At 40.9% G+C, this 23,782-nt stretch overlaps 1 protein-coding gene across 3 annotated transcripts in view; it reads right to left on the reverse strand.

The window, feature by feature from the left end:
- The window catches only part of LOC126481346 (SPARC-related modular calcium-binding protein 2), an 831,237-nt gene that overhangs the window by 220,886 nt on the left and 586,569 nt on the right, over nucleotides 1–23,782 (reverse strand). For all 3 annotated transcript variants that reach the window (XM_050105041.1, XM_050105040.1, XM_050105039.1), the window contains exon 5: nucleotides 15,938–16,039. In XM_050105041.1, the coding sequence (XP_049960998.1) occupies nucleotides 15,938–16,039 (102 nt within the window). The remainder of the gene's footprint in view (nucleotides 1–15,937; nucleotides 16,040–23,782) is intronic.

Raw genomic sequence — 23,782 nt, forward strand, 5'->3', positions numbered from 1 at the left:
AAACTTGCATCAGTTGTACTGAACCTTCTTTCCCGCTTACGTTATTGTAGCTTACGGAACCCTGAAATCGACTGCAAATAAAATAAGAACCAAAAAATACAGATTAAGGCGTCATCCCTACAACATAAACATATAGTTACTGCCGTTCCACGATGTATCTGAAGATGGATGAAAGGTGATTAATAACATTGTTGATATCGGTACATAAGCTCTAGAGCGCCACATAAGCTCTAGAACAATGCGGAAATATACACGGCGTCGGAGTGTCGTATAGGAGATAAGACTTCTTACGTAGTTGAAGTTTTAACACGAATTTTCATGATGTATTACAGCTCTATTCACTTAGTTATGATTTATGCTTAATACCCGATCAGTCACATGTTTTCATCCGTCACACTGTATCGGCCAAAAAGCACTGTAGTTTTCTTCTGAGTGTGCACCACAGACTCGATCAAAAAGAACATTTCCACCAAGCTGCTGGTTTACATGAGTCCTTTACGAGTAGCTGCTAGCAAGTATGATTCCATGATCACCCACGTATGTTAGTCCTGTTCTCGATAATGGCCTCAGCCAGTATCCGGCTGTAGGTGAAGAGGATTTTATTTCGGCCTGAAGAAGATGTGCTTATCATCTCCTAATTCTCCTAAATGGGTGTTGATGGAGCTGCATGAGCTGTTCTTTAGGGCAAGTAATTTCCCCATGAAGGTCGGTTGTTTTCAGACATCCACTACAGAAAAAGTTCACGCAGGATGCAATACCTTACAGAAGTGCTATTAGCGCAAACGGGAAATGACCAATGTAGCAGCTTGGCGCCGTACAGCGTCTCGTCTTCATTCCATATACTGACCATACTGTGTAAGCCGCAGTTAAAAATAAAATTAACATTATGCCTTTCTCACTTGTTAGACTTTTCTAACTCATCGCATTCCTAATCCATTACATGTGGAAACATTTCTATACGAGGTGGAATCCAAAATTTTCGGGACTGGTGCTGCCATCTGGAAAGTAGGGGTAGCAGATTTTTGCACCGCTAGGTGGTGAGAGCCGGATATCTGATGAGTCAGTGTGCGGAGTGGCATTCAGCTCGGAGGACGTGTTGCGTGTCGACAGTGATTTCCGTAATACTCGGTGTTTGGTGTGTGGCGATTTTATGATGGATCCGCGAACAGAACAGCACGTGTGTATCAAATTCTGTGCGAATCTAGGGAAAAGTGCAACTGGGACCCTCGGAATGATTCAAGAAGTGTTTGGGCGACAGAGCATGAGCCGTCCGTGTGTGTTTGACTGGCATGATCGGTCGAGGGTCGGTCGTACAGACGTCGATGCTCACACTAGAAGGCCCGTGAGCCGCACAACAACAGACATTGTTACCAAAATTCAACAATTGGTTCGTGCGGATCGACGTCGAACTATTCAAGACCTTGCGGATGAAGTGGGTATTGGTTATGGAACATGCCAACGAATGTTGACTGATGAATTGGGCATGCATCGTGCCGCCGCAAAATTTGTGTCAAGGATCTTGACTGCCGATCAGAAGGCACAGCACGTTGAAGTCAGACCGCATCTGATGATCCAACCTTCTTGTTACGGGTTGTCACCGGCGACGAGATCTGGATTTACGGTTATGACAAAGAGACAAAGCAACAATCGTTCTAGTGGAAGAGCCCGGGCTCTTCAAGATCCAAAAAAAGCGAGACAGGTGAAGAGCAAAGAGAAGAGCATGATCATCGTTTTCTTTGATACCTAGGGAATTGTGCACAAAGAATTCGTCCCACCCAACCAAACAGTGAATTCCGTGTACTACTGTAACGTTTTGCGACGGCTCCGTGAAAACGTGCGGCGACGACGGCCCGAACTTTGGCATCAAGGGAACTGGCTGCTGCATCACGACAACGCGCCATATCACACGTCCTTGCTCACCAGGACCTTTTTGGCAAAAACAACATAGCGGTCGCACCCCATCCATCGTAGTCGCCAGATTTGGCACCTTGCGACTTCGCGCTATTCCCAAAACTGAAATTCAAGTTGAAAGGCCGTCGGTTCGACACTCTAGATAGGATTCGAGGGGCATCGCTGGCGGTGGTAAACACCCTCAAAGAACAGGACTTCCAGTGGCAGAGGCGCTGGGACCGGTATGTTTGTGCGGTTGGGAACTACTTCGAGGGTGAAGGTGATCGTTAGTCCAACGGTAAGGTTTTCAACAGATGGATAGCACCTGGGATGTCTTTCTTGCCTTCACAGCGCCGATTTGCACGTGGTGGCCGAAATTGGAATTTTTTTTTTTTCAGTGTAAATCGGTTTTGCCTTAACGCATTAGAATATCTACCAAGTTTCGCTGCCATACCATAATTACAGCCCACAATGGACCACTATGAGTAGCTGCACTTAAATTATAACCACCCGGTACAAAGCATTCGACAGTGTGTTCCCGTGTGAGGACGTCCAGTTCTGCATAGGCATATTCCTGTTTTTCTCGAAGAGTATTCAGAGTTCGTGAATGTGGACTCATTCGGTCAACTGAGGTAATAGAGTAGAGCGTGCACGTGACTAGGGTTAGATGATACAACTAAATGTCTCTTATTTGCGAATTTGAGTGTTGTGTTTCTGTGTGACTGCTTACTTATTAACTTGGAACGCTGTTCTTGTTTTGTTGTTGAGATGATTATAGGCTGGTGAACAACAGGGGGGCGCCGAAATGAACAGTTAGAGGTGAACATGGTCCAGTCGAGTGGTCGGATATCGGGATCTTTCTGAACGCGATTAGATTGCTACAGGACTTTTACCTGATGACTTCGAAACTGTCCCTGTCTCGCGTGCCAGAGCGACGATGGTGATCCTTATTTAGGCATTCAGTTATGTAGTAGAGCTGAGGCCTAATCTGAATTCGCCAACAAACGTTTGCAATTAAATCCGTGGAGCAGTACATTGTGTAATTTGTGTCGCGCACCACACGTACCAAGGAGTGCGTGGACACTGGCCGTAGCCGCGAATGTGTTTTCGCGAGGCACCACACGAGCTTCAGTTGTGCTTCAGAACGTACCTATATAACCTAACTGCCTGGTGGAAGCGATGTCTCTCTTAAAAAAAAAAGCATTCTATTAAAATCGATCTGGGACTGAGTGCACAGTACCTCTCGTTATGTTGCCGACGTTACTACGATGGTTGTCTCATCTTACATGCACTGAAATGGAACGTGTTTCACCACTAAACACTAGTTCAATATTTACCAAACTATGTGAAAATGTTCATCACATAACGGGTATTAAATTATTAAACTGTTATTCTATTTGGACAATACCCACATCAACATCATTATGACGTGTTGTAGGGAAGCAGCCTACTCAACCGTAATAAATGCACATCAGTCTTTCCATTGTGTGCCAGCCAGTCCGCTGTAACTAGCTCTGACGTCATAAATGTTGCGCAATACTTTAAAAAATGAAGCAAATAACCTGAAACGGTTTTAGCATGTCAGGATTAATACTAAACTAATATGTGTTGAATATCAGTTCGATAACTATAACCATTTTCGAAATTTGGACGTTTTTCTGTAAAAATCATTGGCGCAACAGAAAAGAGCTAGAGAATTAAAAATTTATATTTAGATTCCTTTTTCATAATTATTCAATAGAAACAGTACTCTGGATCTCACAAATTAAGATTTTAGTTGAAATTCATGATTTTCTGGTTTTTGTCTTAAAAATTAAGGAAGCAAGATAGATTAAGTAGGCTAATAAATAAGGCTAGGATGTTTATATTTAAGTAGATTGGAGATCCGCTATAATCATAAAGATGTGAGAAGTTTCATTTGAATAACTATAACACTATAGCGATAGCGTATCTCCAAAGGGCAAGTTCAGAGCTCGTCTACTGCATGCAGTGTAATTAAATTAATTCTCTCGCCCAAAATATTTAACTTAGCCACGTCAAACTTTTATTATGATTACTTACCTGTGTGCTGAATGCACATTTCAATTAAGAGCTTCATCGGCCATCAGCAAAAGAAGCTATGATTTATTCGGTAACTTAATGTGGTGCATTACTAGCCCAGCAGCTAGTCGGGAGAGCCGATTTGATCAGGCGTTCCCTTAGCCATCCGCACCGCGGCTTTATATATAAGAACGCTGCGCGAGGCAGCAAGGCCCCAGTTCTCTCCAGACGCTGAATAGCACACCATATGTGTCGGGAGTCGCGTCGCGTCGGTATCATTGCTACAAACAGCCTCGGATGCCGTATTAAGTTACTCGAGATATGCGTAACCATGAAATCATTTTCGAGTGAAGTGTTTATTCTGGGATGACTTTAATGATATGTCTTCAGTTTGCTTGTGTCGTATTTTCACGTGCCGCCGCGGGACAAACATTCTGCCATTATTTAGCGTGGCGTTTGATGAGCATATTCATCAATTTATGGCGAGCATTCATTTAAATATTTAATTTGGACAGTTATAGTGGCATCAGCGCATTAGACTCTGAACTGCTCTGTTAGTTAGATTGTGTGGATTCTTCTTTTTTTTTCATCTGTGACATTCAGAATACAGAGAAAGTTTTTTTTTCACGATCGTTTTTGATTATGAATCCCAGACAATCTCCTATTTCCTCTGAGCTATAAGCTGCAGTTATAAGTGTGTTTCCCAGATGAAGTGGGCACTAGGAATTCTAATTACAGGCTTCACGTTTTGCTAATCACTTTCTGGTTGCCAATATTGTAGTTAGAGAGCCAGTGTTGAGAACGGCAAACAAAAGCATAAATAATAGGAACTGGTTTTACTTTCTACAAACCAAACATTATATAAAATACAACAGTAAATTTTCTAACCACCGCCCCACATATGGTGCATCGGCCGGGAAAAAAAACTGAGTAAAAGTGAAAGTGATTTTTAAATATTCGGATTCGCGAGTGAAATGCGACACGCAGCTGAGTAATAGAACAGTGAAAGTGTTACGTGTGCATGTGGATGACGCAATTGGATTAACAACGCATCTGGATTGACGGAGCTGGCACTGAGTCTAGCGGCACTGCCGGCATCCCGAGAAGCCAGTTTCGCCGCAGTAGTGTGAAAAGGGGCAATGATTCAATAATAGAGACCCCTGTAGTAAAGCAGAAATCAGAAATTGTTAATTTATTGGATGATAGTTTATCTGATGAATTGAAAACGAAACAGTCATCAGGGGTGGTAGAGTTTAAACAGGAGAAGTTAGATATGACTGATCAAACAGAAGTTTCATTTAGTTTTGATGGTTCTGGTGTTGGAGCTAGTTTTTCGTCACCTGAGTATGATAAAAAGCCAGCTAGTGAGCAACCCAAAGACACTGGGGCTATTGATTTAAATGTTATATTACAAGCAATAGCTGCCAGTAATGCAAAAATGTCAGCCAGTAATGCTAGAATGACAGCTGAATTAAAGTCTGAAATTGTGGCCAGCCAATCAAATTTTAATACACGGTTTGAGGCAATGGACAATAAATTAGAATCCAATAATGCCGAATTAAAGTATGAGATTGTGGTCAGCCAAACTAATTTTAATAAACGATTGGAGGTAATGAACGATACCTTCAAGGCTGGTTGCAATAAGTTGAAAGAGGATCTAGACAGTTTGAATTATAAAATTGATTACAATCATGAGGATATTAAGAAAAAGGTTGCTCAACAATTTTCTGAAATGTATAAAACAGTAAAATCCGAAGTTGCTGAGGTTCGCAAAGACTTCCAAATGGAAGATGCGAAGCTGGAGCACAAGTTAACAGAAAAGATCTAGGCGGAATCTGAACTGTGCTCAGATAAGTTTAAAGATGTTAATATAAAAGTAAACATATGTCAAGCAGAAGTAGACGCAATCAAAACTGATACTACTCATATTGTGCAAAGAGTAGATAATGTTGAAATGAGAGTAGAAAATATCAGTACTAACATTGCTAACATTGAGAGTAAAGTAGCTTCAGTAACTTCTGGTAATGGTAGTATACAACAAGTTGTAGCTGCAAACGCCGCTTTTATTGGGTGTCGGCAGTTCTTGCGGTTCGATCCAGATAAAAATATCCACCCGCTAGATTTCTGGAACGATTTTGAAGATGTGATTCCACCAACTTGGTCTGAACGAGAGAAAATCTCATTTATTAGAAGCCATTTAGCAGGTGACGCCATGCGTTGGTCAGCTGATGTTATGTTGAAGTGTAAAACATTAGCGTAATTTAAAACAGCTTTCATTAATGAGTATTGGTCTAGCAATAAGCAAAATGAAGTGTTGAGAGATTTTTGGAGTGGAAAACGCTTCAATGCAGACAAGGAATCTATAAAAGAGTTTGCTAAGTCATGGATCTCACGTTTGTCACATTTGGCCGAAAAGCTAAAACCTGAAATGATAATACTAGGTCTTGAAGCCAAACTGCCATGGTATTGGCAAACTAGAATTATATCTGCCCCTAGAGACAATCTGGATCGTTTCATTGAATGTTTGGAACGTGTAGAACGTGTTGCTGCCAATGAGGAGCAAGCACGTAATAACAGAAATGCTAATAACACTAGTAATAATCTGAAGAACGAGCAGAATGGCAATGTAAACATCTGGACAGTAGGTGTTCGCCATCCTAAGAGAGGTAGGAATTGGAGAAATAATTATCAGAACCAACAATGGCATCCAAACGATAGTAATTTTGTTCCAAACAAAATTATGCAGGTAAACAACAGTGCGGAAAGCAATGCTGTGCCAGGTAACTATAACGGAAACAAAGGAAACAGTAGTAGGCCGAGGCAGGAAAACTAGTTCCCGTCTATGAGGACACTGGCGCTCACCAGGCGGTTACTTTTCCTAAGCCAGTAGTTACGGTAATTGGTAAGACAGATCAGAATACTCAGACTGAACATGTGGATGAAGGGTCGGTAGCATCTAAGGATACAGCAGAAATATTAGATCACTCACAGTATTTGATAGATACCGTGTTGGAGATGCTTTCTAAGTGGAAAGAGAAAGAGAAGGCGCAACAGTGTAACAGTAGGGAAGAGCTACAAAATACTGAATTGTCAGGTGAAGAATGCTTATATTTACAATGAGGATGATGTGCTCTTATCTAAAGTGCCTGTGCAGGAGGTTGATACTGTACTAATAGATTTAGGACAGGAGGTAAGTGAGAATGTAGAGGGTAGCCTTTTGGGGGTCGATGAACCCAGTAGCTGTGACCAGTTGTCACTTGAGAAGGAACCCGACGATAACAGTAAAAGTGGTTTAGCTGTAACTAGTGTCATGCCTGGTCTGAAGGCGCAGAAGCGCTCAGACTACAGTAATTTGGGTCATGTTCAGCAAACTAAATGTAATGAAGTCGTGCGGTGTTTCGATTTGAAATTAATAGACCGACTGGAAAAGGCAGCTGAAAATGTAATTCAGGAAACCCCTACACACTTTGACCTAAATGTAATGAAGACAGATGTCGATCACATTAGTTGGAGACAAATCCAAAAGGAACTATTGGATGAGTTTGAGGAACCACCTGTACAACCTAGAATAAGCCACCCTATAATAATAGTGAATATGTTGGGTATCAATGTACGTTGTCTCTTAGACAGTGGAAGTGAGGTGAGTGCGATATCTCAGTCCTTCTTTGCTGCATTACCTGGTAAAGATAAGCTTACAGTAATGAGGGTATCAGGACTAAGAATAATTGGTGCTACTGGCAAGGTGTCTAAAACGGTAAAGCAAGAAGCTTTGCTGCCCTTTAACATTAATGGTAATTTCATTGATCATCCATGTTTAATTGTAAACAATCTCAGTATTGAGGTTTTAATTGGCATAGATTTCTTGTCGAAATATCAGAGTATTGTTGACTTTGAAAGAAGCCAGTTAAAAATGGTCTTGCCAATAACCGGAGTAATTACAGTACCTTTTAGTGATCAACATGTAGTAACTAATGATGAAACTTGGGAGCTGCCTATACGAGTTCTGAAAAATAGGAGATATTGGGACGAAGTAAGCTAAACACAGAAGAAGAAGAAGCAATTATTTTGGACAAAATAGAAGCTAAATTGCAGGAAATCGATAAAATTTCAGCTAATCATAAGGAAGAACTGAGACAGGTTTTAAAAAGGCATCATAAGGTATTTTCAGATCGACGTGGCGTGGTCATAGGTTATGAATGAACTCTGTAGGGAGGAGGTTTTTCTGTAACCTCTACACAGTGTGGCAGCTGTGCAGTCCCAGCTGTGTGAGATCTTCTTTCCCTTTTCAGGTCTCACTCATTCTTCATCTTTCCTATCCACAAAAATTTCGACCCCTTCTCTCCAATACGAAAATTTTCTGAAACCAATGAATTCTACAGCGAGGAGGTTGTTCTGTAACCTCTACACAGTGAGGCAGCTGTGCAGTCCCAGCCGTGTGAGATCTTCTTTCCCATTTCAGATCTCACTCATTCTTCATCTTTACTATCCACCAAAATTTCGGCTCTTATTCTCAAATACTAAATTTTTCGTTATGGTTATCAAGCCAATAATAAGCTAATGAATGCTGTAGGGAGGAGGGTGTTCTGTAACCTCTACAGTGTGGCAGCTGTGCAGTCCCAGCTGTGTGAGATCTTCTTCCCTTTTCAGGTCTCACTCATTCTTCATCTTTCCTATCCACCTAAAATTTCGACCTCTTCTTTCCAACACAAAATTTTCTGGTATGGTTATCAAGCCAATAATAAACTAGTGAATTCTGTAGGGAGGAGATTGTTCTGTAACCTCTACACAGTGTGGCAGCTGTGCAGTCCCAGCTGTGTGAGATCTTCTTTCCCATTTCAGATCTCACTCAATCTTCATCTTTCCTATCCATAAAGATGTTGACCTCTTCTTTCCAATATGAAAATTTTCCGTCATGGCTATCAAGCCATGAGTTCTGGAACCATTCTATCCACCGATTAGTGAAGAAAAATACCTAATGTGACAAACCTAACAGTGACGTAAACAACAGAGAAGTATGATGTAATTAAGATACAATGTATTTGAGTAACAAGTATGTATAGAACCCTGGTAATATTATAAGTACAAAGTGTTGTTTTATTGGAAATGGTCCACCAATAGTAATTTAATAAGATATACAAACTCGTGTACAAGCAGGATCTGAAGTGGCAGAGAAACCTATTGTATGCTGTAGAGCTAACTAATTAATAGTAAAAGAGATTGCTTAGTGTTATGAAAAAAATGCAGATAAGTTGTAAGAATAAACTCACCTTGTGTAGCAAGGAATGGCAGTGTAATAGAATTGAACAGTGTTTGTGGTTGAGACGTGAAGGACACGTCTTTGAAATATTTATAAGGTTGGAGCTGGCCGTTCTTTGGTGTAGTGTGTGACAGGACACACCTACATGTATTGAGGTTATGAGTTGGAGGCGTGAATGCGACCATAGGTACCCTTATGTTAGATGAGACAGAGCAGCTCATGGTGTCCTATAGGTTTAAGGAATTTAGCATTACGCTCGTCCATAATTACTTGATGCACTTTCGTGGTAGGTCGAGAGAGACTACCTGTGGTTTCAGCGCCCGATCCAGTGGAAATGGATTGCCACGTGAGCAAACTGATAAGCTGCAATACACTATAGATATGAAATAAATGTGCTATCCTATGCTTTAAATGTTAATAGAGTGAGTGTAATTACACTAGCAACATAATTGAGTAACATAATGGCAGACGTGAAACACTATTGATAGCTCAGCATAAATACACTTCAAAGTAAGTAAGTACATAATTGCAGATGTGGAACTGACACAGCAGCAGAGGACCAATAAGTGGATTTAGTAGTCAACTAAACGTGTGTTTTGAACACTCAGAACTGTACTATTACCAAAAGTTACTCACATGTACAAAGAAGCTGAGAAAACAACTACTAATCAAATATACTCATACTATCTCTAAGAATAGGGTAATCAAAGATGAGTCAGCTAAGTGAATAAAATACAAATGTATCAGGAATGTACCGAGCATTGGTTCAGTGTTCCGGCACAGAAATAATAAATTGAGATTACATAGGATTCATGATTGCATGCCTTGAGCATAAATTTTCTCTAGTACGTCACTAACGGCGTTTAAAGCCATTTGTTTACCGATTTTACGACAATTAAGTAACCACGAGAGTAATATTGAAAAAGTTCTGTTAACTTTGTTCCAGCAAAATATTGATGGATAAAATGTATATATCCCCATTTCATTGTGACCCACACTTAGATAATAAGTGAACAGAGTCTGAGGCACTCTGTTTGTTTGTTCTACAGGACAAACCAGATAATGGCAGCCTGGTAGCTGCGTGAAAGCGTGGAGTGACTTGGACACAACTCACAGTGACCCCTCCCCTTTCCCCATGTAATTTAGAGTGAACGTGAAGGACGCACACCATAGCAACTTCCCCTCCTCTACCCTTGTGAATGGAAGTGTAGAACGCCAGCCAAAGCGGCTACAACCACGTTCGTAAAAAAATGATTTGTGAAATTTTCTTTCCGGTTTAGAAAAGACTGCTAAGATATAATCATCTGTTGTTATATCATCAATAACTGTGTTATTTTCTGTGAATTTGTGTATGTAAAAATGTATTTAATGGATTTAAGATTTTCATAGTTTTACATATTTTTATGTGTTTGTTTGTCTAAGGCAATATGTATGCCAAAGTGATTCATTGATTTTGCTTGAATTTTGAGGGATAATATTGCGTAAGAGGCAGTGAACATGCCTGTAATTTAAATAATTTAAGTAGGTAATCAGTTTCCTTTTAATATTTCTATATGTTTACATTTCAATTTTAAATTTTCATAGGGAGTTAAGCTGTACTCTTGCTTCTCTTTTTTAATTAATTTTTTTTCGTTCATTAACATTCAAAAACAAATAATTTAAGTAGAGGGTGATGTAGGGAAGCAGCCTACTCAACCGTAATAAATGCACATCAGTCTTTCCATTGTGTACCAGCCAGTCCGCTGTAACTAGCTCTGACGTCATAAATGTTGCGCAATACTTTAAAAAATTAAGCAAATAACCTGAAACGGTTTTAGCATGTCAGGAGTAATACTAAACTAATATGTGTTGAATATCAGTTCGATAACTATAACCATTTTCGAAATTTGGACGTTTTTCTGTAAAAATCATTGGCGCAACAGAAAAGAGCTAGAGAATTAAAAATTTATATTTAGATTCCTTTTTCATAATTATTTAATAGAAACAGTACTCTGGATCTCACAAATTAAGATTTTAGTTGAAATTCATGATTTTCTGGTTTTTGTCTTAAAAATTAAGGAAGCAAGATAGATTAAGTAGGCTAATAAATAAGGCTAGGATGTTTATATTTAAGTAGATTGGAGATCCGCTATAATCATAAAGATGTGAGAAGTTTCATTTGAATAACTATAACACTATAGCGATAGCGTATCTCCAAAGGGCAAGTTCAGAGCTCGTCTACTGCGTGCAGTGTAATTAAATTAATTCTCTCGCCCAAAATATTTAACTTAGCCACGTCAAACTTTTATTATGATTACTTACCTGTGTGCTGAATGCACATTTCAATTAAGAGCTTCATCGGCCATCAGCAAAAGAAGCTATGATTTATTCGGTAACTTAATGTGGTGCATTACTAGCCCAGCAACTAGTCGGGAGAGCCGATTTGATCAGGCGTTCCCTTAGCCGTCCGCACCGCGGCTTTATATATAAGAACGCTGCGCGAGGAAGCAAGGCCCCAGTTCTCTCCAGACGCTGAATAGCACACCATATGTGTCGGGAGTCGCGTCGCGTCGGTATCATTGCTACAAACAGCCTCGGATGCCGTATTAAGTTACTCGAGATATGCGTAACCATGAAATCATTTTCGAGTGAAGTGTTTATTCTGGGATGACTTTAATGATATGTCTTCAGTTTTCGTATGACGTATTTTCACGTGCCGCCGCGGGACAAACATTCTACCATTATTTAACGTGGCGTTTGATGAGCATATTCCTCAAATTATGGCGAGCATTCATTTAAATATTTAATTTGGACAGTTATAGTGGCATCAGCGCATTAGACTCTGAACTGCTCTGTTAGTTAGATTGTGTGGATTCTTCTTTTTTTTTCATCTGTGACATTCAGAATACAGAGAAAGTTTTTTTTTCACGATCGTTTTTGATTATGAATCCCAGACAATCTCCTATTTCCTCTGAGCTATAAGCTGCAGTTATAAGTGTGTTTCCCAGATGAAGTGGGCACTAGGAATTCTAATTACAGGCTTCACGTTTTGCTAATCACTTTCTGGTTGCCAATATTGTAGTTAGAGAGCCAGTGTTGAGAACGGCAAACAAAAGCATAAATAATAGGAACTGGTTTTACATTCTACAAACCAAACATTATATAAAATACAACAGTAAATTTTCCAACCGCCGCCCAACAGTGTGACTGCTACGGACAAGAATATGCTCTTGTGTTCTTTGTGGCACGGAAGCAAACAGCCTCAGATCGTCATATTAAGGAACCTCTTGCGATGCCTGCAACACAAACTGTGTCAGTTCATGAAGATTGCTTGGTGAAGGCTGGTATGTGTTGTACTCACCAAATAGTCTTGGCGTCACACGTAAATGAGGCAGGAAGAGAACCGCCCTGTATCGAAAGTACTGCGTGGTTATAATTAAAGTGCAGTTACTCACAGAAGCCCAGTGTGGGTTGTATTTATGGCATGACAGCGAAACTTGTAAATATTCTAATGCGTTAATACGGTACCGATTTACCCTGTAAAAATATTAGTTCCAGTTTTGGCCATCAAGTGAAAATCTGGCGCTGTCAATGAAAAAAAGGCGTATAGAAATGTTTCCATATGTAATAGGTAGCAACGGGACGTGAGCATAAGCTCCTTGATGCAATAATTTACCAACAGCCGTATCTATTGTATAAATTTATTTTGTTTTAAGATCTTCTATGTGCTACTAGTTTCGGCATTACATTAATGCCATCTTCAGGTCCCACCCGTCATAGTCGTAAAATCGCTATACACGGAAGGAGCCATATAACTGGATCCGTGAATCAATCGTCCTGCAACAACTCTTGGTGGCCAGGCGACACAAACTCTGAGCAGAAGCGGCCAAACAAGTGGGAAAGGCAGAGTTTTGATATTATTAACTGCCGCTTACACAATTTGTTCAATATGAGCACCGGGGACTTCCACGAGATGCTGTACAGCGTCAGATTAACTCCTGGCGGCCGAAATTGGAGCTATTTTTTTTTTTCCAGCTTAAGTCGTTTCTGCATTAACGCATTAGAATATTCAGCAAGTTCGGTTGCCATACTATAATTATAGCCCACACTGGACCTCTTTGAGTGGCTGCACTTTAGTTATAACCAACCAGTAGTTGCTGCTGTTGAGGTGGCTTGCTTGCACCCAGCAACTATACAGCTTCGTCACAGGGCCAAATAGGTTTAAGCAAGCTACGGCACAACTGAGGGCGTGTTGCCCTAAATATTGCTATAGTTTGCCTGAATGATTTGTTAATATAAATTACACATTACGTAATGCGAGTGTGAAAAAGGTGCGTGGAAATGTTGTTCAAAGTTCACTTGCACTGATCTATCTCTCAACACTGATCTAGCGTTGGATCCAGTGACCGATATCACTGAACCAGTAGAATAACCAGTTAACCAGTTGGACTCTTCTCTGCGACGATTGTAGGTAAGTCCTAACATTGTATTGAGGCACAGCACTTGTACTGTCCAAGTAACTATTGATACATTCTCTGAATGGAGACATGCTCCACTTAGCGGATGGATGTTGACTTGGGAACTATTTGCGTGATTGAAAATGAACACACCTCATACGCCGTGATAGCAGTGTAGGCACTTGTTGTTCCGCGATGACCAGTTTCAACAGTCTTTACATTATATGAAATCAAAGCACAAAAGGCACTCCCCGCTTACACAAGCCTTGATAAAAACGCAGTTGATAAAAAATTATATCTTTGGCAGACACAGCAATCCGAAAGTATACCTCTTCCATATCATCCCAAACATGCTCTATGGGTGAGAGATTAGGAGACTCGACAGGCCTGTCAAGGGACCATACGTGCCTCAAGGCGTTTTTAGTGTGTGGACTGCGGTGCGGGATCACGTGTTATCCTGCTGGAATATGCCTGCATTATCTTGGATATGCCATTTAATACCATGATCACGAAATGTACGGCAATAGCGTTTACCGCTCTTGTCACATAGTGGCTAGCATTCAAGCAATACCCTTTCAAGAATTACCACATAAGCCCTTTCGTCACGTCCAATAGCTCCTCATACCATGACTCCAGAGCTGGATAGGTGTAGTCTCCAGAATCGCTGCTTCCTGTGACCTTTCACCAGTTCGTCTACGGACGCGTTGCTGTCGATATGACTGTCACAAACCGATGCTTGACATCGCTGAACACCACTGATTGCCATTCAACGTTTCTGTTGGCTCTTTCTCTATATTATGCGAGTCTTTGTTATGGAGTCAGCGGTAAACGACGCACGGCAACACTTCTTACCACACCGTTGTCTTGAGTGCCCCTCCTCGGTACTTGTTCTGCAGCCGCTGCACTCCAGCCAATCGCCTGTGGACTTTGTTTGTACGGTACGCCCACGTCCAACGAGTCAATGATTCGCCTTTTTTCAAAATGCCCGAAAGATGTCAATAAACTGCATGTGCACGTCCTCCGAGCATACTGTGTTGCGATCTACACCTGAAATATTCCAGCAACTTCACACACACACACAAACACACACCAGCCATCACGTAATCACACCATTATTCATCTGCAGGAATTACTTTTTTCCGTACTGAAAATAAGCTCGCATAGAGATGAAATATTTAGCAACATATTCCACGGACGTGGAAGTACTGGAGTAGGTAGCGTTCGATAAACGTGTTAATGATTTAACAGTTTCTACTCCTCAGTGTATTAATTCACTTTTACGCATCTATGCTATTGCTATGCATACCAGTTTCGTTCTAATTGACGTTGTGGTGTTGCCATGTCCATCAATTCACGTCGATGTTCCTAAGAAGACCTCGATCCTGTTCCATTCCTTAGACTAGCAGAGCTTATTTGGGCTCGTATTTCAGCACAGGCCGCAGGGAAGATATAGGAAATAACTTGCTACATCTATCACTACACTCGTCATCTCGTCCAAAACGTGCAGCAGTATAAGAAGTGTGAGATGCGGTCGAAGCACTGGTAACGAAAGACAAATATTGGTGTTCGTGTCCTGAACCGGTTCACACCAATACCAATCATCAGTATGGAAACAGGAGCAACTTTATTTTTGATCAAGTCAGCACCCTTTTACCAAGGTCTAAGGGTTTATCCAGCGGGTTACTTAATTTTCTGTTATGACTGCTAGCAATATCATGTAAAGTTATGCTTTTTATATTTAGTGACAATGGTCAAGAATGTCGTGAGAAGAGAAAACCTTGTTTTCCAATGTCCTTTTGCGAGAGGTGCAACGAGTTTGCTGGGTATCCTCCGTCGCTTGCATTCCAATTTTATCGAACATGATTCTATGAAGTTTTGCGATGGAAAAGTTTCCAATCACGAAATCCTTGAATAGATTGTTCTCTTCCTTTTTCGCGTCAGATTAAAAAATCGGGCTTTCGATGACTGCCTCCATCGTCGTCAGCGGTAGGGGTGACTTGCTTCAGACGAAGATGGGCGCTGCATTCGAAAGATCGAATTTTTTACTTCCGTTTGATGCTACAAGAAGGTCGAAACATTGTTATACACGTTCAGCAGTGCTGGTTCAAGCTTTCAAATCTAGTATTTGACCTTCTGCTTAAGATCAGACAATGTTACGAAAATGTAATAAAGCTGTAATTTGCAAGAAGGGCGATTAAGAGGACTCATTCAATACTGAATTTGCTTGTATACAGTAAACAGTAAAATCAGTAATGTGATTGCAAATCGCAAAGTGATGCAGTTGTTAAATAACCAACAGAAGAGGTCAACTCACCTTTGGTGGCAGTTGGCGACGACTGGGGCAGACGGTTGTACTCAATACGGAAGTTCTTGATCAAGTTGTGGCTGAACTTGGACCGGTCATTGTGAGCGCAGCCTGCAAAGCAACATAATCCAATAGATTTGGACGTTGTAAATGCTTGGGCGTGTCAGTAAATTAACAATGCAGAGTATTTAGCAAAAACAGCTACTGAAATAGCTTTGTTGGAGGGAACTAAAACTTCGTGCCAATTTTACTCTAGTTGTCACTTGACTAATGAAATAAATTTTTTATCAATATAAAGTAAATATTCCACAATATATATCACCATCTTATGTGAAAATTTCAAGACAGCAAGACAAATATAACAGTTAGAAACTGTGTATAGATATTGAGGCAGCGAAATCACCGCGCGCAAATAGCCAGACTACAGTCAGCCAGAACGAGAGCACTTTGTGACTTGGCAACAAACACCACACAATTCCACACATCTTCGAAACTTTCTGGCTGACACTCCCCAGAAAACGACAAAAGGAAAAGAAGTTTATCAATACACTTTAGCTTTTCAGGCGGTAAAATTACCTCATCATGCATGACATTTTAATTTATTTATTCTTTGCTACTAACTGTATTCGCAATACATTTTACATGCGGTGTCGACGTAAATCAATGAATGTACTCACAAAGTTATATTATTCTACGACTCTTGCTTCTTGAAATATGACGTTATAAACACTGAGAATCACGAAACACTAGTTTTTGCTTAAAACGGAGCGCAAATTATCCAGATAACGCTCTGCCAATGTTTGATAATTAGAGCACTTAGCGACATCCAAGAAATTTTAGACACAATTGCAAACCTTTTATAAACCTTTTCTCGCTTATGTGCTTAACGCCAAATATTTAACACATTAACTCATTTGTAAAGCAATCAGAAGTTTCGAGCTGTTTCATACAGGGGAGCTCGATTCTTTAGAGAATAGGGGGTTTACTGGTTGTCTACTACGCATAGAATTGATGTTTTGTTCCGTTGAGAAGTTTGAGGCAGTACATGCTGCCAGGAATATCAGACTGGTGGTAGAGAATGTGAAAGGTATGACAGAGTGACGTAGTTATCAGTTATGTTCAAAGCTGACGACTGATTATGCTATTTCATTACAAAGATATCAACTTCTAAACTCAGTTCCAGGTGTTATTGATATTGGTGACAATACTTCATGGATGACCGATCTGCACGGTGCTTATTACACGGGAGTTAGCCATTCCACTTTAGGTTCCTAGGTCTCCGTAAATGACTTAACGTGCGCGAAGAGAGGGTTTCTTTAACTACTTGAGATCACTATAAATGATCCCACACCCTTCCATCCTTCTGTGATAATCCACCATCCGCAATGCACTCTATGTCCAGCGGTACTTTTAAGTCAGTAATCACTTTCTTTACAGTTGTAACCAGATATAAGGGACAGTCAAATAAGAATCCAACGCCCGCCCAACGGGACCATGGAATTCTGCCATTCAAAAGTAATCACCACACATGTTACGATGTTTGTCCAACTGGGTGACGAAACGATCAGTTCCTGTTCCGTTGAACGAGATCGGACACTGGCGGATTCACAACCGCACCCATTCTTGCAACCGTCGTCCGAGTGCAACGGACATCCATGCAGGTCGTCAAAGATGTGAAAATCACACGGTGAAAAATCCAGGCTGAACGGAGGATGTTGCAGCATTTCCCAGTCTAATCGCTGAAGCGCAGCCTTCGTCCGATTGGAAGTGCGGGGCCTGGCGTTATCGTGTAACAGGATGATTCCGTCCGACAGCATTCCTTGGCGTTTGGACATAATGGCACGTCGCAGTTTCTGCAAAGTGTCTTGATAGCGCTGCGTAATGATTGCGGTTCCACGCTCGGGGAACTCGGCTAGAAGCAGAATCATCCTGTTGCACGATAACGCCCGACCCGCACTGCCAATGGGACGAAGGCAGAGCTTCAGTGATTTGGCTGGGAAACACTGCAATATCCTCCGTTCAGCCTGGATATTTCACCGTTTGATTTTCACATCTTTGGCGACTTGCATGGACGTCGGTTCCAGTCGGACGAGGAAATGCAAGAGTGGGTGCGGTTTTGGATCCGTTAGCCGCCGACTGTGATCAACGAATCTAGTGGGACACACGTCTTAACGCTTGTGGTGATTACTTTTGAATGAAACCATTCCCTCCCATATTGGCAAGTGCTCTTTTTTCATTTTACTACCCCTCATACATTCAAATGGCAAATACTGGAAATTTTGAACAAATGAGAAAAGTAACGACTGCGAAATAGCAAGTGAAATAGAGCTGGCGCAGAAAAAATAATGTAACAAGGAAGACCTCACTCATGGACAGTGCTAAGGAAGAAAATAGTTCAGTATCTCTCTGCAATTATTGTAAGGCATTTTCATTAACATTCTCGTTAAAATGTTGCCAGTACTGCAATACTCATTGACTGCTGTTAAAGCGTGCGACAATGATCGTGCTCTATATGAACTCATGTTGCAAGTAAAAACGAAAGATCTGTTTTTATCTCCTTTAAATAAAGCAATGATCATGGAATTCTTAAATAAATCTCTCTTCCACGTTGACTTGGTGGATGTAACATACGTTTTAATTCATGGTGTTTACAGGACAAAAGCATAATTCTGTGCTCAGATGTTCTCTTTGTGATTTGTGCACCTGTTTTCCTGTATGTGGAACACTACCTCTGTTAATAACACAAATTATCTACCACAGGTGATCTTTTCCACCTTCGCACGGTAGCCTCCATAGACTTTCACCACCACTCGAAAGAAAACAAAAATGCAAACCGAGATTAAAATATAATTAACAACTCCGCTCTTCGACCCATGTGTTTCGCAGGGTTGCCTACTGTAAGGCGCAGAAGAGCTTTACAGACCGATCTGCGGCCGCCGAAGGACTAGGAAACCAACAGATTGTTGTCCTCGCTTGTGGGTGATTAGCAACTGAAACCAACAGACACACTTCAGAGGTACACCGTAGAATCCGCAACCAGAAGGAGCAAAGTTAAACTTAATACTAAAATCCGTATTCTGTGTTTTCAGAAGCGTTTATAATTCGCCAATGTACATTTGGAAGTGCAGCTTGTCATCAGGGCTTCAGTTGTCATGTAAGGACCATCACCGCTATGTCGATGCACGATAACTCCTACAAATACGCAGTTCTGGCGTGTTTACGTCGTAATTAAGGTCCTTACACTACAATTCAAAATTTTATGATTAAGCTTTTAAATGCTATAAATCTATGCATCTGGGCATGTTTCAAAAATTGACAGATTTCAGTAGTCTAGCCTGCACTTAAAAAAAATCATCTTGTAGAAAAAGTAAACAGCCAATCTGTTACAAAATATAAGGTTCATTAAAACCCCTGTATCATGATTTAAACGTTTATAAAACGTCTTCTTCAGAAGGAAATATTGAAAACTGTTGTGGCAGACGTACAATAAAACATAGTTGATAGGCGTCAGTCAAATATAAAATTTCACCTCCATAATAAGCGAAACATGCACAGCACGTTTGCTGTCATTTGGTATTTCCTCACCAATCTTCGTCTAGCCCACTAGCGTCACGTACGCAACGCTTGGGCTAAAGGAAGCTCCTCTGCATTGGTGAGGAAATACCAAATGACAACAACCATGTTGTGCATGTTTTAATCATTATGAAGGTGAAATTTTATATCTGACTAACGCTTTTCGGCTGTATTTTAACGTACTTCTGCCACAACATGCAATCCTTTTGTCAATATTCCTTTTGAAGACGACGTTTGTATAAACGTTGAAACCATGGTAAAGGAGGTTATAACAAACCTTCCCTTTCGCAACTGATTGGCTATTTGTACAAGAAATTTTCATCCTACTGTTGTTGCTCCAGCCATGTACAAAATAATAATAATAATAATAATATTCAAATGTGTGTGAAATCCTAAGGGACCAAACTACTGAAGTCATCGCTCCCTAGACTTACACAATACTTAAACTAACTCACGCTAAAAACAACACACACACCCATGCCCGAGGGAGGACTCGAACCTCCGGCGGGAGGCCGGGCAATCCGTGACATGGCGCCTCTAACAACGCGGGCACTCCGTGCGGCAGTAATAGTAGTAATAATAACAATAATAGTAATAATAATAATAATAATAGTAATAAAGAGCCCGGAATGACCAATAACTGTAGAGATATAAGCCTACTTAACTGTGAGAGCTTTCCGAAAGATTAAACATATTAACAGAAACTTTTCTGACAGGGGGTTTTTAGATGAAGATTATGTATGGATTGTTTTTTCTCAATAAACCAGATAATAGATAAGCATAGACACTTCAATGTCTCAACGCATATTGCATTTGTGGATTATGAAAAGAACTTCGACAGGATGGTAGGTCATGGGAAATGTCATGAAAGTATGACAGTCCTCAGCATTTAATAACATCCATCCAGAGTTTGTGTGCTGATAACAGTATCAAGAAATGTCTCGGCTCAGCTATTAGTACAGGAATGAGAAGACTCACAGAAGGAGTCAGACAAGGCTGTCTTATCGGCCGCCGGACGCGGTGGTCTAGCGGTTCTAGGCGCGCAGTCCGGAACCGCGCGACTGCTACAGTCGCAGGTTCGAATCCTGCCTCGGGCATGGATGTGTGTGATGTCCTTAGGTCAGTTAGGTTTAAGTAGTTCTAAGTTCTAGGGGACTGATGATCACAGTAGTTAAGTCCCATAGTGCTCAGAGCCATTTGAACAATTTTTTTGTCTTATCGGCCAACTGAAAATGGAAGATCCTTTCCCACCGAGATGTGTCGTATTGAACTCACTCCTTTTTACAGATGACATGTTATAGTGGCAGCTACGGAGACAACCTACAGCGAGCTTCATGGTCCTTACATATAATTTAACTAAAATCGCAATCGATAATGTTAGGACAAGTCCATATATTTAACTACCTGGGCTTATGTTAATGATTCAAAGAGCTTAACCACCTATGGCAAGCTAACATACACCAAAAAGCGACAAACGACGGCAAGCCCCTGCATATCAGCAACGTTGACTGGATATACCAGCTGCTATTAAAGCCAATCAACAGGCTGTAGCAGGGAAACCGACGAGCTCGCACACTGACGCACAAGCAAATCACCAACATCACCCTACATTTTGCATCTGATATATGACCTATCAGACACAAAAGGTTGATGAACCTAAGTCTTACATGTATGCTGACGCTGACAGAGAGATACACACCGGCACCCAGCGGTAGCCGCCGAGTAATAGCACCGCACAACGTCAAACGTATCGACCTGCATGATACCCACTACTACCAAAGCCTACCCTTGCATGACCTATCGCAGGCAGCAAGACATCCGCTACGGCTCTTACTACCCGACCTACTATCGCAGAGGATTTTTTTCCCTTGGCTCTTGCGTTGGCACTTATTTCTCTCTGCCCTTCAAACCGCTACCCTTCGTTTACTTTCGACCCAGAGGGGCGCGTATTAACGTTTAATCTTAACCAAACGTAAGCAAACATCGCAGTACCCACATCCTGCGACACCTTACTTTAGTGAAAACTAATCCTTATGCACAGACGGCAGTAAACCTCTACAGCTGGCCATCATGCCGGTGTGGGCGTGGAGGGGCTCCACCTCTATTTAAAAAATTAATGATTCTGATAAGAAATTACAAAGGTTTTACAAGCTTCTTAGGAACGAACCTCTCAACTCACAAATGTTGCCACAGTAGACCCACAACCATGCCACAGATATAGAGCCCCGAAATCTATAATATCTAGATAACACTACAAAATTCTACCGAAGAAGGCATTCCATTTCAGGATGATACCTACACACCTGGATAAGAACTTCAAAAGAAAAACAAATAGACAAGATTTCAAGACGACAAATAGAATGACGTAAAACGAAAATCTAACAATAAAAAAGGACAAATAGGCAGAAGAACGAAGGACCCATAGGACAGCCTAAGTGCTAACAAAGTCGAGAAAAACCTACCCTTCCTCACAATATAAAAACAAGTAGAAAACACCAAAGGCGGGTGCGCTTGGGCACAACACATGACAAAAAAAGAAAAAAAGAAGAAGAAAGAAAGAAAGAAAGAAAGAGAGAGAGAGAGAGAGAGCGCTGCTGGACAAAATAAGCAAAGAGAGAGTTCTTAAATTCTGTAATACTATGACTGTGCTTTTACTGCCCAATGGATCCGAAGTACGCACTTTAAAGACAAAATAATTACAGAGATTTGAAACGGCAGAAATGAGACTTCAAAGAACTTAGAAATTGCAAGATTATAAGAGAAGCAGTGAAATAAGAGGGGAATAGCAGAAGAGATCCAGTAGTACAGAAAGGAACAGCATGACCATATACTACGCATGTATCAAAGTCAGATATCTAGGAAAATCTATGACTGCAGGCATAGGACGTTGAAGACGATGATCGTGCGATAAGTTTTAAACATTTTATTTTAGGAACAGGCAAATATGCTTGATCCGAAAATGTACATGAAGTTGACGTTACAGCAGAAACCTTAATGACGAAGTTCTGCTTATTTCAGAACATAGACCTCTATGCTTCTGTAATTAAGCTACTTTCCACGGGTGAAGGGGGACCAAAACCAAAAACAGACCAATACCTAAATAAGGAAGTTTAAGCTCTATCTTTTTTTTAGAACTATGTTGGAAGCAAGGGTTTGTGCTATTAAAATCCACCTACGGGAGTGGTAGGGATAGTGCGAGCATAATTCCCAGTACAGGTATAACGGCCATTTGAATCTGTGTGTCTTTACAGCGCTACAATCTTACAAGAATTGCATAAATGTGTTACTCGAAACCCCCTCAGTTACCCATTTCTGTTTGAAGAAGCCAGGATATCGCTTTGTCCCGTAATCACAGTCTTGTTTTGAGACCCTCTGATCCAACGCAAGTTCTCACTTCATCTGCATCAATCCTCTGCAAATTACATTTAAGTGCCTGGCAGAGGGTTCATCGAATCACCTTCACAATTCTCTATTGTTCCACTCTCGTATAGCGCGCCGAAAGAAAGAACACCTGTATCAATCTGTATGAGCTCTGATTGCCCTTATTTTATCATGGTGATCATTTCTCCCTATGCAAGCCTGTATCAACAGAATATTTTCGCGTTCGGAGGAGAAAGTTGTTGACTGTAATTTCGTGAGAAGACTCCGCCGCAACGAAAAACGCCTTTATTTTAATGATTTCCACCCCTTTTCTGAACATGCAACACCAGCGACCAACCCTTTGACGAGAAATGATCTCTTCACCACACACGTCTGTAGGCGTTCGTGTATGAAGAGCACGCTAGTCCCACGTGCCCAATCAAACCAAGTAACAGCACGTACTTCCATTGGCGACCAAACTGTCAGTACACTTCCGTCTACCATCGTGATAGCTACTCGAATAATCTCGGGCGCGTAGATTTTCTGCTACTACCTCTCTTCGGCGCTCTGCGGATGTGTCGTTCCTCCTTCACCGGACGCCTCGTTCGCAGTTTAACCAGCAACGCCTGTGGATTCATATGTCATTTCTTTGTGTTACCTCGAGTACCATCTTCCCTTTCAAAAACAATTATGAAACTTACTTTCGGAACGTCCCTCGTACTTAATGTCATTAAGTCATTCAACGGTAACATATACATAGCCATTATCAACTACTATCTAAAAATTAAATGAGGACTTAAAACACAGATATGAATTCTACCCTGTACGTTAACATATACACAATTCTGTAGGAATGAAAAGAGATCGATCGCAAATGTATAAATACATGTAACAATAAAACAATATTCAGTATCTTACGCT

Source organism: Schistocerca serialis, chromosome 5, assembly GCF_023864345.2.
Source record: "Schistocerca serialis cubense isolate TAMUIC-IGC-003099 chromosome 5, iqSchSeri2.2, whole genome shotgun sequence".
Classification (NCBI taxonomy): domain Eukaryota; kingdom Metazoa; phylum Arthropoda; class Insecta; order Orthoptera; family Acrididae; genus Schistocerca; species Schistocerca serialis.